At 40.6% G+C, this 14582-nt stretch overlaps 1 protein-coding gene across 2 annotated transcripts in view; it reads right to left on the reverse strand.

The window, feature by feature from the left end:
* fras1 (Fraser extracellular matrix complex subunit 1) overlaps nucleotides 1-14582 on the reverse strand; it is a 222655-nt gene that overhangs the window by 136433 nt on the left and 71640 nt on the right. For both annotated transcript variants that reach the window (XR_001960653.2, XM_018673668.2), the window contains exons 3-7: nucleotides 12464-12571; nucleotides 8991-9083; nucleotides 6135-6294; nucleotides 3471-3604; nucleotides 1866-1949 (exon numbers count right to left, since the gene is read on the reverse strand). Coding sequence is in view for 1 of the 2 variants with exons in the window: in XM_018673668.2 (XP_018529184.1) it covers nucleotides 1866-1949; nucleotides 3471-3604; nucleotides 6135-6294; nucleotides 8991-9083; nucleotides 12464-12571 (579 nt within the window). In the remaining variant the exon portion in view is untranslated. The remainder of the gene's footprint in view (nucleotides 1-1865; nucleotides 1950-3470; nucleotides 3605-6134; nucleotides 6295-8990; nucleotides 9084-12463; nucleotides 12572-14582) is intronic.

The raw sequence follows: 14582 nt of genomic DNA on the forward strand, positions 1-14582 counted from the left end.
ATACTTTATACACTCATACACTCAACTTAACATTATATTTATTATTTACTTATTTGTCTTATATTTAATACTCTCTAATAATCATGAACAGTCTAAATGAAATCAGAATATATTCCCTATCCCAAAGTGAGGTCTTGATCATAATGAAATAAAAACTAAACAGTTTTGTGTTTTGTTTGTAGAATACGTTCATGCAGAATAAAGGATTAATAAATGTGTTATAATGACTAATAATAAATGTGTTATAATGACTAATAAAGAGCCAACATGCATGTTAATAAACAGCTAGTTAATAAGTGCATAACTTTTATTCTGTTATCGTGCTGTATTTTGTCACTGCGTTTCGGAGCTGTCATCTCTCTGGTACAGGCGTTTCCTCTGGGATAAATAAAGTTCCATCTTATCTTATCTTACTTCAGCAAGGACAGCAAAATGTCAGCAAACCAGGTGCAAGATATCCAAAAAAAATAATATATGAGTTGCTGAGGAATGTGCTGTCCTCCCTGCTGTGTACACTTCTGACAGGTAAGTTAGGTGTTGTTCGCTTTCCCCGTTCGACGTTTAAGTTGCTGTGTCTGTGTACTGCTTTTTAACTTTATAAAATTCAAAACATTACACAACTAAAAGTAAACTGTACCTAATATTTTGCATCCCATTTACACACATAACCACTGCTACGTACGTGCACTGTTCCAGTTTAAAGGTTGTGTATCTGAGACCAGAGTCGAGGCAACATAATTCATTCTCTTTAATAAATCACGACCAGAGATATCCCTGACATTTCCTGACACCACCGAAGAAGAAAACACACATCTGAAGTCATGAGGACGCAAACATGAATGAAGTGTGTGTGTGTGTGTGTGTGTGTGTCTGAGAAGATACAAACACACATTAGACAGAATGGGACAGTCTGTGATCAAAGGGGGAAACTTGGCAGTGAGAGAGAGATGGAGGGAGTTCTGTTGAGTACGTGAGAGTGTACTGTAAACACAGCAGGAGAAAGCAAGAGGAGGGCAGATGAGGTGATGCTGACTGAGATTAGAGAGGAGGGGGAGGGGAGGAGAGAGGAGAGGAGGGGAGAGAGGAGGAGAGAAGAGAGGAGAGGAGAGGGGAGGAGCAGGGGGTGAGGATGGAGAAGATGAGAGGGGGAGGAGAGTAGAGACGGGAGAAGAGAAGAGAGAGAGGAGAGGATGGAGGAGATGAAATGAGAGGAGAGAGGAGAGGAGGAAAAGGGTAGGGTAGGAGAGGAGAGAAGAGGAGAGGAGAAGAGAAGAGAGGAGAGGAGAGGATGGAGGAGAGGAGAGGAGAGAAGAGGAGAGGAGAAGAGAAGAGAGGAGAGGAGAGGATGGAGGAGAGGAGAGGAGAGAAGAGGAGAGGAGAAGAGAAGAGAGGAGAGGAGAGGATGGAGGAGAGGAGAGGAGAGGAGAGAAGAGGAGAGGAGAAGATGGAGGAGAGGAGAAAGAGGAGAGAAGAGAAGAGAGGAGAGGAGAGGATGGAGGAGAGGAGAAAGTAAGACCAGGGCAGATGAGGTGATGCTAACTGAGATTAGAGGAGACGAGGAGAGGAGGGAGAAGAGGGGGGAAGAGGAGAAGACAAGACAGAGGAGAGGAGAGGGGGGTGGAGGGAGAGAGGAGGGGAGAGATGGGGTGAGGAGAAGAGAGGAAAGAGGGGAGGAGAGGAGAAAGCGTGGACTCCTTTCATCTCAGTATCAAAATACAAACAACATCAAAGTTTTCCTGTCAGTTTGTGCAGAGAAACACAACACACACACACACACACACACACACACACACACACACACACCAGGTCACTGAAGTACACAAACATACAACTCATACCAACACACACATATAGAGGTTACACACCTGGTACTGTTTCCCAGCAGACAGACAGGGGTTGGACACACACTGAGGACAGCACTGGCCTGGCTGAATCACCAAGTTCTCCTGCTGAGGGGGGAGAGAGGAAACCAATGAGACCAGGAGAGAGAGAGAGAGAGACAATATCATTCTATTACCTGTAATGTTGTAAATCTAAGCTGCAGTGATATTGTTAGACGGCCTGACATTTTGGGTTAAAAACAATCTTACCTGGAGTTAGATAAGATCAATATCAGTTTCATCTCTGTGCTGGAGGCTCACAGAGAGATGGCTGTTTGACCTAGCTTAGCACAAAGTCTGGAAATGGAGAAATCAGTGGAGCACTGCTGTGAAACAAACCATCCAACAACTCCAAACAACTCCGAACCTGTCTCACTAACTCGCTACATCAGGTTTATTTAGGCTGTGTAGGGAGGAAAAATGATAAAATAGTAAAGACAGAAAATATTTAGAGAGAGAGAAGGACACATTGATTCTCTTTATAGCAGCCATTAGCTGAGTCTTAGAAGGACAGGCAGGTAGCTTTCTATCTTTGGAGCTGTTGGACGTAGGGTTGCAACTAACAGTTATTCTTATCATCAGTTAGATTTCTAAATTGACTGATTAGTTGTTAAGTTGCTCAAACATCAGAAAGACAGTGGAAAACAGCAATCACAGTGCCCCAGAGCTCAAAATAAAGTCCTTAAATTGCTTGTTTTATCCAAATAAACACTCAAAAACTATACATATTCAATTAAATATTAAATATTGCAATAAGAAGAAGCTGGGAACCAGAAAATATTTGTCATTTTTGGTTGAAAAGACTTAATCGATTAGAAAATAAGACTCAACTGATCAACAGAACATCAGAGCCATCTAGTTATGGACTGTGTATGTTGTGTATTTTTATGGCAAACAGCTGAGACGATGGTAGTGAAAAATGAGAGTTAATTTCTCCCCTGTGTGCTTCCCTCAGTCAGTCCCTCTGTGGATTTATTATAGCGTACTTCACTTAATTATAATGTATAATGCTCCAGTGAAAAAAGGAATAAAAACAAGTCTGTGTTTATGAAACACTGCTCCGAGTGATCCAGCTGTAAAGCCTCCTGTAAGGGATGCAGTGGAACGGAAAACAAGGTCATCTTTGTCCTGTGTTTCTGTATAGATGGCTTCTACTCTCATCCTGTGACACGGATAATCAATTATGTATCAGATCAAACTGATTGTCTTCATCTATGACTGTGAAATTGTGTCAGACTGTTCCTTCTAGGGCTGAACCCGACTAAGAATTTTATCAGTCGACTCAGATTTGGGCGTTCAACTAATTCAACTTCCTGTGACTGTCTTTTCAAATTAAAAGCCCTCTGCAGAGTCGTAACTGTGACTGCAACTTCAGAACTTTGCAGCAACAATAGTAATTTTGCAAGGAAACGCAGCAGACGTAAAGTTGGCGTCTTGTTCATAGCTCAGTTATGAAATCCTACCGTGGAGTGTCTCTCCTGCCGGGGTGCTGACACTGTCAGCCCGATCCAGTTTCTGCTTGACGGGCATGCAGCTCTCAGCCGGCAGAATTTACCTGACACCAGAGCGGAGAGAATCGGAGAAACTCACCGGTTTGCAGGCCACCTGCTGACACTCTGCCACCGAACACTGGACGTCCCCGTTGCTGCAGACACATCTGGAGCAGAGGCTGGGCTTCCACTCCTCACCGTCCCTGTACACAGCTCCCTGCCAGGAGCAAGACTCTGACACACAAACACACACAGATAAACACAGAATGAGTCAACAGTTAAAACAGGCGTCAGGTAATGAGCTGACTGTTCAAGCGTCGGCTGCCCACACACTCATTGATTTACAGTCAGGAGGGGGGAAAAAAGCGGTTGCTAATTAGCTGCTAACCGCCGGGATGCATCATAGCAGCTCCAAGACATCATTAGAGTCGAGATTAACCTTTCAGCTCGGCTCCGGCTGCTCTGTGCTCTCTGGGTTTGTCACGACGACATCCTGTCTGAGACGAAAAGTGACTACATGATCAACCACAATACTCACAACAAGCTGTAACTCTTATGTATTACTATGGTATTAATTATCACTGCAACCCTGAAAATATCCTTTATTCAGCTGCATCATTTAATTTATATGTGACTACTTGTGTTTGCTTTTTTATTGCAGCTCCATGTGGACAGATGAGCATTAGAATAAAACCTCTGGAAGTAAATAAACATGGTTTCATAAAGCAACTAAGAAAAACTATATCTACACTATTTTTAAGAAAACTTCAGTGGCTAAACAAATGATTTTTTTTTTTGACATTTTGAAATGTTTAAGTATGAGTTTCTAATTTCTAACTGAAGCTGTGTGTGACCTTCTAACTGAACTCCTTTCCACCAAAGGAACACAAAGAATAAAAACAAAAGTGGCGAGGGCATCTTCTACGCTAATTTCGTCAGTCATGCTAGCTGAAGCTGGGTACAGCTTTTAACCTCGACAAGAAATATTGTCATGTTTTAATATCACGAGATCTCGTCACTCCCCAAGTTTTTATAAATGATGTTAAATAATGCAGACGAACACAAAGGAGGCTGTTCAGTTCCACGGCCTTCTGTGTCACACAATAAAAAGTAAAAGGAGTAATTCACTTATCGGAAAAGGAGAAAAATAAAGTTTGATGCAGTCTGGAGTGGTCAGGCCAGAGGAGAGATTATCAGAAAAACCCATTAGAGGGTAGAACCACCTGAACCGAGAGCAGGAGCAGAGATGATGTTGACTGAGAGAGGAGGAAGTGAAGCTAACCTGAGGCACTCTGCAGCACTGTCAGCTCCTGCACAAACACACTAAAGATTTAGCTTTTGTCTCCCAGCAGTTCTTCTGCATGTTGCACTGCTGTTTGTTTACTTGCACGCCTTTCCTCAAATCACAGTAACCAAGCAACAAGTGAGGACTCCAGCTACAGTAAAACTGCCCTTGAGGAGGGCACTGGAATAAAACTGAAGCTGGTGTTAGTTAGCAGCAGCAGCCTGAGGTCTCTCCTGGTCTGGATGAAACAGTTTTTATGAGACATTTCCCAGCAATGACCTCTCTCAGTTTGGGCAAACACAGTCAGTCTGGTTTCCTATATCCTCGGAAGAGACTTGAACCGAAACTAATCCATGAATGTGAGTACTGGAACTTTTAGTTTTGGTAATAGCTGCGCTAGCATAGCATGGTACCTCTGTTTCAAACAAGGTCAGTTGTGAAATTTATGCATTAAAGGAGGCATCTGCACCTGAGGTTTAAGAGTCAGCATCTGAAAAGCGCTGCGCTCGCACACCATAGCCAGAGTTTCAATTCTAAATCTGGCAAAAAAAAAATAATAAATTTACTCGGAAATTCCAGGAACTCAGCAAAAGAAAAAATGAATTAACATGGTTCAGCTGGTTCGTTGAAATAAATAAATAATGGCTGTAATTCTTCAGGCAGGTGCAGAGGAAGAGGACACAATGAGATACTGTAATTAAAAGAACAGCAATCAAAGCTCAAATGTCGAAAACACGACTGAAATGTGGCTTTTATGTTTATTTCCTGTATCTCGTCAGTAGAAGCTTCACTGGATGTTTTCAGTCACATGCTTCATGAGCATCATGATTTATTCACTAAGTGCATTTCCATTTCACTGTGTCACATTTTAATTTTACTTTCTCACCTCAGCCAAACGTAAAAATTTTTTCTTAAAGGGGGACTGTATGAGGTACAAAACCGTACCTTTTTGCTGCCATGGCGCCGAACCAAATCTACTGCAGGAAATAAACCCACTTCAAATAATCCAAACCATCACTTTAAGTCACTGTTAATGTTTTCTGTATTAAACCAGATCATGATCTTTCCCTAACCTCAACCAAGTGCTGTGAGAGTCTAAACATAACCACTAAATGTAGTTTAATTATGCTGCAGTCACTACAAGTGGATATTTTACTGCAGGACTAGATATTTTGACACGCCTCTGCCTTGGAGATTTATTGGTCTGTAAGTAACATGACTTTAATTCAAAGGAGTGTGAGGCTAGAAACTTTTCTTTTGTTTGGTAAAAAGTGCTGTGTTAGCTAGCAGTAGCTAGCTCTGGTCAGCTTAGCTGTATATGAGGGTAATTTCAGTGGGACAGGGTTGAAACTGAAATAAAAGGCCTGTTAGGAAACCAAACAAAAAGCTCTACAGGTTTGTGGTTAATAGACGAAAAATGCAAAGCATGTGTAGCCCTTAAACAGACATCTGAAATCTGACTGTGCAGGTGATCCTCACCTCCGCTGCGGCCACACCTGGGACAGCACTCCCCGGCTGGGGTGAACGGGCTCTGATCCCCGGGGCAGCTGAGAGGAGGGCAGGGGCGAGCGCTGCAGGATACACTCCCTCTGGAGCAAACACACAGCGAACAGGGCGAGGGAGTCCACTGGCTGTCATGCTGCAGGGAAACGAGAGAGAGAGACAGACCGGCAAGTTACACACAGAAACACAACCAGAGAGAGAGAGAGAGAGAGAGAGAGGGATGAGGGAAGCTGTTTTGCTCTCCGTGGACAGAACAACCTTGTAAGCCTAAGCCTGAGTGACAGACGAGAGATCAGAGTCACAGAGTCGGGGGAGAGGAAGAGGAGGAAGGATGTGTCAAAGACAGAGAGACCACAGCAGGAGAGAAGAAGAAAAAAATAAAGATGGTGTGTGTGGATGAGGATGAGGAGGACATTTTAAAGCTGAAGTGCAGATGTTTAATCTCTATTCAGAGGATAAGTTGTTCTGGTGAGCTTCCTGGATTCCTCTTCATCAGTTTATTCATATATGTACGTTTGGCCGGGACCATGCGTTGTTGTCCGGCAGATGAAAACATCACCGACTGGTATTTTGGAACAAAACAGGGGACAAAGATCTCTGGAATCTGTGTATTATTGATCAAGAAGAGTGTATCAATCCCCACCAGACTCCACTGACAAAAACTGTAATTTTACCAGGCAGAACACAGGAGCTGCTGGAACACCACTGCCTTGACTGGTTGGTTTGTTTGTGTTATTGTGTGACTTCCACTGGTGGAAGAAGTATTCAGATACTTCAGTTACCACACAGTAATACAAACAGACTAACAGGCAGAGGCAGCAGTGTCTCAGCAGCTCCTGTCTTCTGCTCGGTTAAATCACTGTTTTTGTCAATGGAGTCTGGTTGAGATAAAAACAATGTTTCTGGTTAAACTAAAAGGATCTTACTCTTTAATAAAAAGCTCTGTCTCTGTATGAATCCTATCCATAATGGCTCAGCCAAAACCATTTTAGCAGACCTGCTTTGATTGTGTGAGCTACTCGAGGTGTCCAGGTTCACTGTTCTTGATCAATTCTAGTATAAAGTCTAGTATAACCCTGGTACTGTAGGTACTACTGTTAGTAAAATGCCTCAAGGTAACAAGGACTATTATAAAACCATGAGGGTGCTTCGACTGTGAGCTGTGATTGACAGAAGTAGATTGATGGTTTCCATTCTTACACAGCCACCTCTGTGTTAATTACAGTTAGATATATCTCTTATACGTCCACGTGCCAGTTAGTTCGGTGTTCTTTCAGTCTAAATGAGATATCAGCATGTCCACGTCGCCTGCAGTCGATATGAGAAGAGGTGAGGGTCTGATTTCACTCATTTTCTGTGGCGTCAGGCTGTGAAACCTGCATTAAAACCTTTGTTACGCTGCATGAAATACATCGTTAGTCTGGGTTTTAATGGAGAATTTGTCAAAATGTGTTTTCACCCCGGAAAGCATTTTAAAACACTTGTGTCATGTTGATTTAAGTCTTCAGTATACAAGCATCCATTGTCACATTACAAAAATAACCATCCTTTGTGGGACCTGGGATGTCTGCCAAAAGAAAAAAAACTTAATTTTCACCAAACAGTTTCTCCTGGGAAAAGAAGGAGCAGCAGCAGCGGTGTAATATCAGCCCTGGTCCTTCACTGAAGATGAACGAAAACCCTCAAAAAGCCATGACTCCTCTCTCCAAACTTCCACTCTGTAGTTGTTCAGATTCGTGTAAAGTGCCACTTCAGCAGCGTGGAAGCGATGCCAAGGGAATCTTCCGACCCCAGCCAAGAAAAAGACTCTTGTCTCTCTTTTAGACTGGTGTATTGTCCCAAAATGGTTGCCAAAATGTCCAGCTCATTAAGCAGCGGGAGGACACTCAATGAGGAAGATGAACAAGACAGTGATTGTTGCTTTTGTGAGAGGGAGGCGGGAAGAGGGAGGGGGTAGGTCTCTGGAACCAGTTTTTCAACAGGGACTAAATTCAAGTCCTGAATCACAAAAGCTGAGTAAGTCTTTAGGATGATTTACAAACAAAGAAATATTTTCCTGTGTTTTGGGGTGTAAATGATTGAAAAGGGACAAAACTACAAACAGCTGTAACCCAATCGTCTACGTCAAAGTAGGTCCACTAAAGTTCTTGTTTTTGTCACTGACAGGCTCAGATTGTCATTACAAGTGTCTGACAACATTATGGAGAGGATTCCTACAGAAATAGATCATTTTTGTTTAACCAGAAATATCAACCAGACTCCATTAACAAAAACAGCAATTTTAGCTCGCAGAACACAGAACTTGCAGCCCTGTCCAGTGAATTTGTTTGTGTTATTGTGTGATATTTTTACCTATGTAGAACATCTGAATACTTTTTCCACCGCTGAAAGTCACACAATAACACAAACTAACTAACCAGTCGAGGCAGTGGTATTCCAGCAACTCCTATGTTATGCAAGGTAAAATTCACGTTTTTGTCAATGGAGTCTGGTATTGATGTATATCAGTGTTTCTGGTTTTGCACAAATTCCAAAGATTTTCATTCCTATCAATCATTTACTCCAAAAAACATCAGGAAATAAGGTTCAGCCCAGGTGTAAAAATAGCAGAGTTAACTTTTAAGGCCTAAAGGTATTGAAAGAGGCTGAGGTCAGGTCTCTGTGCAGGCCTGTCAAGAGCGTTCACACCAGGCTGGAGTTGGCTTTGTGCATCGGGGCACTGTCAAGCAGAAAAGTGTTGCCACAAACTCAGAACCACACTGTGTGCTGCACTTAAAAATGTAGAACCTCTGGCTCTAGACTGTTTTTAAACTGTTTCTAACTTTAACTTACTCCGTAGACGACTCCTTCAAACTGGCAGGAGCCCTGTGATGAGGAGACGCACTCTGGACAGCACTTGTTGGCAGGGATCCTCAAACGCTCGCCCTTTAGAAAACACAAACACACATGAATGCACACGGCAGCATGACTAAACTACACACAAACAGCCCAAGGCATAAAAAGAAAATGGATGTGATTCTCTCTAACCAGCATGAATACAAATACTTGTCGACCACAGTCATTTCCATGGAAATTAACTGACGTGTGACACAAATAACACAAAGGGACCGACTATTGAATGTATGAAGACTCTATCAGGTGAGCACACAGCGTGTAGAATACAGAGCGAGGGCGTCAGAGGCATTACAATACATATCACAATACAGATTCTCCATGCAGCCCTGCTACCTACACATCCTAACTGAGGTCGAATGTGTGGCAGGAAGCAAATGGGAAAACAGAAAGGGCCCTCAATACTTTGGATGTCATTTATTTGCGAATACAAATAACATAGAAAAAGAAGGAAGGAGAAGAGAAGGGGAGGAATTTATTTTGTCTGAGGTGAGAGAAAACAACTGCAGAGGAGCTTCAGAGAGACAGTTGATAAGCAGAGAATAAAAAAGGTGAATAAAAATACAGTGAATCAGCAGCAGAAGATAAATTACATGTGAACAGGAATGGCAGCTACATTTATAAATAACAAGATGGGAAATGAAATAGAGTGACCAAGGGTTTATATTGTGCATTTTCTTGACATTTATCCCAAGTTTTAAAACTGAGAAAAAAATTTTTACAGCATTTTTCTAACACAGCAGCAATTTTATGTTACTAAATTAAACACTCATTTTAAATATGTTCATATATTTAAGCTCCCGTTCTCATGTGTTTTGCCGTCAACATTTCATCTTTTCATTTGTTTCGGTCTCTGTATTTTCTTTCTGCCTCCTGCCTCAGATATAATCACAAAAAGTTTTGCCTGTAGTACAAAGAATCTGATCTAATTTGAGATTTTATTGCTGCAAATAAAGAGAGATGATACAGGCTCAGAGAGAAAAGAGTTCATTTATCACTGGGGAGCTGAATTCTTAAACCAGTAGAACTCAAGGTTTTTTTAATCTTTGCTGTTGCTTTTGCTGGAAAATAAAAGCAGCGTAGGCGTCTGGTAAATCTGAGATTTACTGGCCACTTTCCTGCTTGATAATAAAATAATATAAACCTAAATCTAACAGTGTATTGATCAGTGAACTCACCCAAAGTCTGACTGTGGAACATATGTGAATTATCACCACATATTTAAGACATTTGTAGGTTAATTCGCCATGCTGTTTTTCATATAATTTCACTGTCTTACAAGTGTGCGATCAAAAAGTTCTGAGACTGTTCCTGTTGTAAATAAACAGAGCACGGCATGGTAATTTGCATGCAGCAGGTGCAGGCAATAACTTTCATGAGTTACTCTTCCACATGATGTCTGGTAGTATGTTTTATAAGTTTTTGTTTATAGTGACAAATTTAAAGCTCAGTATATCAGAGCAGGAGATCTATTTTTATTAAAAGAGAAGATTGTTTTTCATTTAAATGTTTGGTTGAGCTCAGGACAGGCTCAGACTTGATATCGGAAACACTGAATCGTTGTCCACTGAATCAATATAATATTGTGATATGAGCTGTTCTATCCAGACATACAGTACATGTCTGTGGTAGACGATTAACCCAGAGTGTAGTACATTACAGAAATATTAAGATACTGTGAAATTTAAAAATGGATTTCAGAAAAGTGAGGGGGAAAAGGGAAATTTAATCTTGTAGATAATGGCAGTGAATTTCAGAAGAAAGCCATTTAATCAGAGACAGACAGATGATAAAAAACCCTAATAGTTTCTCCTCACAGTGTAGGTGAGTGGGAGTCACATTTTAAGAGCTTTTTAAATGGAGGGAGCACACGGCTTGGTGAGCATGGTGACTAATTTTTAATTAACATTGGATTGCTAGCCAGCAGAGTGGAATTCATTAGACATTGATTGTTGACTTAGCTCAGGGTTGGGATTGGATTTGATGCCGTCACCTCAGGCTTCACGTGTAAATCACATTTAAGAAGAAGCACGGGGAGGAACAGGCAGGTAGATGGAGTGAAGAGGAGCTTTGAAAATGTGTCCCTGTGAATTCAAATGAGCCAAAAAAGAAAGGTAGGCTGAACCTAACAGGCTCCGAACAGTTGTCACTGTGGCAAATTAAATGGTGCAACCGGCAGACTTGACTGCACAATAGTCTGTCAACTCATTGATTCTTGTTGTAAGGGCAACTCACAAAGACGAGTGATTAAATGGGCCCTTTGGAAGGGGTGGAATGAGAAGAGGGGAGATTAAAATATCACAGGATCCTGAACATTCAATGCCTAACACTTTATTCACTTACTGATAGGAAATGTTTCTGGTTGCTGTCCAGTGGCCTATGTAGAGTATGTTTATGTTGACAAAATCAAACTGGGTCTGCATTCTCAATCAGATTAAGCACTTGGTCACAGGTATAGGTGAACTTTAAAACTGCATTACTGATGTGTAACTAAGGTAAAAGTGAAGAAATTAGACTTCACATTTCTGTTTTTGATTTCAGCATTGTGCATTTATATAAACATAAACACTCAGTTGACAGGTACACCTAGATAAAACTTTATGAATATTTTTTACAAAAATTGCTGTAGCGGGGGGTTGATTTAACTTTATGATAATTTTGGAGGGTGTAGTTTGTCAATCAGAATTTTAATTGAAAAAAATATTATAAATGTTTCTGACTGAAAAATGCTTACTAAGTTAGCTAGGTTACCAGTAACAATGTTAATCTAGTTTACGTTATAAGCTAATGTAAAAGTTCAAAGTTTAAAATAACAAGCTAACAGATAACAGCTGCTAATGTTTTGCTAACGTTTTACCTATTAAGCTACCTATAAGCTAATTAGCTAGACTGCTGACCTTTATAATATCATTAATCATCATGTTTGTTAAAAAGGGTCATCAGAATTTCAATTAAAAAAACATTTTTTAGAAATGCACATACTAAGTTAGCTAGCTATTTAGTTAGCTAGGCTAACTTAAATTAAAGTCTAACCTGAAAGTGAAGTTTAAAATAACTAGCTGACAGGTAACAGCTGCTAATGTTAAGCTAACGCTATGCCTATTACAATAATTAGCTAGAGTGTTTACCTTTCAGTTTCATCAATGCCACAGTACTAAAAAAGAAAATGTCAATTTTTAGTTGTAATTTATGCTCGTCTTGTCAAAACTCAGCTAGCTGTTAGCTTGTCAGAAACGTCTGCTAACCTTTAGCTAGCTAGCTAAGTTAGCTGTTATTGACAGAAAAGCTGTGGTTCCCTGCTGAAAATAACGCCAGCCTTACAGATTTTTTGTCACTCTGAATATGAAATATGTTCTGTAGTTTCATAAGATCAAATCAAAATGCACCCAAACGCCTCCTGTACAACGTCTTACCCTCTGGATGTCACACTGTGGGTTGGGGCAGTGGGTGGGTTTGCAGATGGCCACGTCGCTGTGGCAGGTACACTCCTGACACGACTGTGGTCTCCATGATGTGTTGTTCTGTCAAAACACAACAGACATGAAACATTACAGAGGGCACACGATTCATAGCTCAATTATCATATCCTAACACAACCTCATTTATGTTGACAGCCGGGGCAAATGACAGGAAACATAACTCTATGTCTCTGTGCATATTAATGTGACTGTTTCAGATAAAGGTCTGTATTTTACTGCCTTCCTGTCTGACAGACTGCAGCACTTTAATCATTTACCTCATTAACTCTTCAGAAAATTAGACATTTTAAATTAGTTTTCTTTTCTCATTTGCCTGGACATTAAAGACAATGTGTGGTTACTAATTGGTTGAATCCTCTTCATGTTGATTTTAAAAAACAGTCATTTTCTTCTGCTGTTTAACTTTCTAAATTTTTTTCCTTGCCAATTTCTGATGCATGATTGTTGCAGGAGAAATGATGACAGTGAGGCTTCAGAGAACAGCAATAACCACAGTGTAGTAGGAGGACGCTTGAGCAGATGTAGCCGACAAATTGACAGACAAAAAACTCATAAACCTGGTAAGGTTTTCCAGCTCTAGTGCACAAAATGCGAGCACCACCATAAGAAAACCATTTCACACTTTGAACTCTTATCATCTTCTGTACTTAAGGCTGTAAAACAGTGAAGGATTAAAAGCCTTGAGCACCACAGCCAACTAGACAATGAGATAAGGCAGGAGAAGGCAGACAGGCTGGAGATCACCTCCGCCTGTTGGTTGGACCCTTTAGCATATCTGCTATTTGTCAATAGCTCATATCGCTGAGCTGACAATGTCTTATGGCTAGCTTAAAGCCAAAGTTAAATCAATAATCCGATGCCTGCATATGCTCAGATATATCATCTAACAGTGCTTAAATCTGATTTAGCCGGGTGATTAATAACCCTCTCATGACAGGAATATCCACGGGGGCAGCTGTGCTTATGGAGTGGACGCTTCACGGCGGGAGGTGACAGTTTAGATGGTAACTAAAGCAGACGTCATAATGGACAGGGAACTTCAGCCTCAGGTAACAACCAGAACCCTAATGGTCCCATATATGCTGACACAAGAAGGTACACAGTGGTAGGAATTACAGAGAACCTATATCTGAATTTATCTTTGGGAGTGAATCTCTAGGTGTCCTGGTTGTGCATGGGGTTGCAAAATGTTGGATGGGAATTAATGGGAATAAGGTGGAAATTTGCAAAGTTGCAGGTTAGCCTACAACAGTGAACATAAATGTAGTCGAAAAACATTTTTTGCAGCTCAGTCTTTGGTCAAAACAACCTCTAAAAATCTAATTTAAATTTTTAAATCTGAATTTAAATTAGATTTATCTGGTTGTTTTAACCCAAGATTAAGTTGTTTTTAAAAAATATACTTGTTTATTACTTTGCATGGATGTTTGCTTAGGACCAAAAAACCTTCAGATTTATGTTTGTGTAGAATTTGTATAAATTACCCCAAATTTCCTGTTAATTTCTATTAATTCTAGTTAATTTCCTAGTTGTGCATCAAGAAGCTAAACAAACTATCCTTGCATGTGCAGCAGATCAGGAAAACCCTGTTACTAACGGTTAAAAAAAGGCATCCAATCAGGTTGTTTTATTTACACCCAAGGTCAGAATTTTCCTTTTTATAACAAAAGGAGGTCTTAGACATTACAGAGAGAAAACACAGGTGTAGATCACAGCAGGTGAATTTTATGGCAGCACATGGGGAGAAAATCCACTGAGTCACACATCAAAATAGTTTTGCTAAAATTTTTCTCACCAATAAATTCCACCAGGTCAAGAAACAAGCAGTCGTATCATCACACAGGTTGGAAACAAGTCAACAGTTTCTCCAGATTATCTTAGCTGCTATTTTTGGAGGTCAAACTGACAGTGAGCGCATCTGAAATGTTGGTAATAACCTTTAATTATACAGGAAGATTTTGTTGCACACAAGGAAGCACGTCAGGTCAAAGTTCAAGCAAGAAAAGTAACTCAAAATAAATCTGGCTTCCAGCTGATGGGAAAATTATGAAAA

The sequence above is a fragment of the Lates calcarifer genome, linkage group LG13, assembly GCF_001640805.2.
Source record: "Lates calcarifer isolate ASB-BC8 linkage group LG13, TLL_Latcal_v3, whole genome shotgun sequence".
Classification (NCBI taxonomy): Eukaryota; Metazoa; Chordata; class Actinopteri; family Centropomidae; genus Lates; species Lates calcarifer.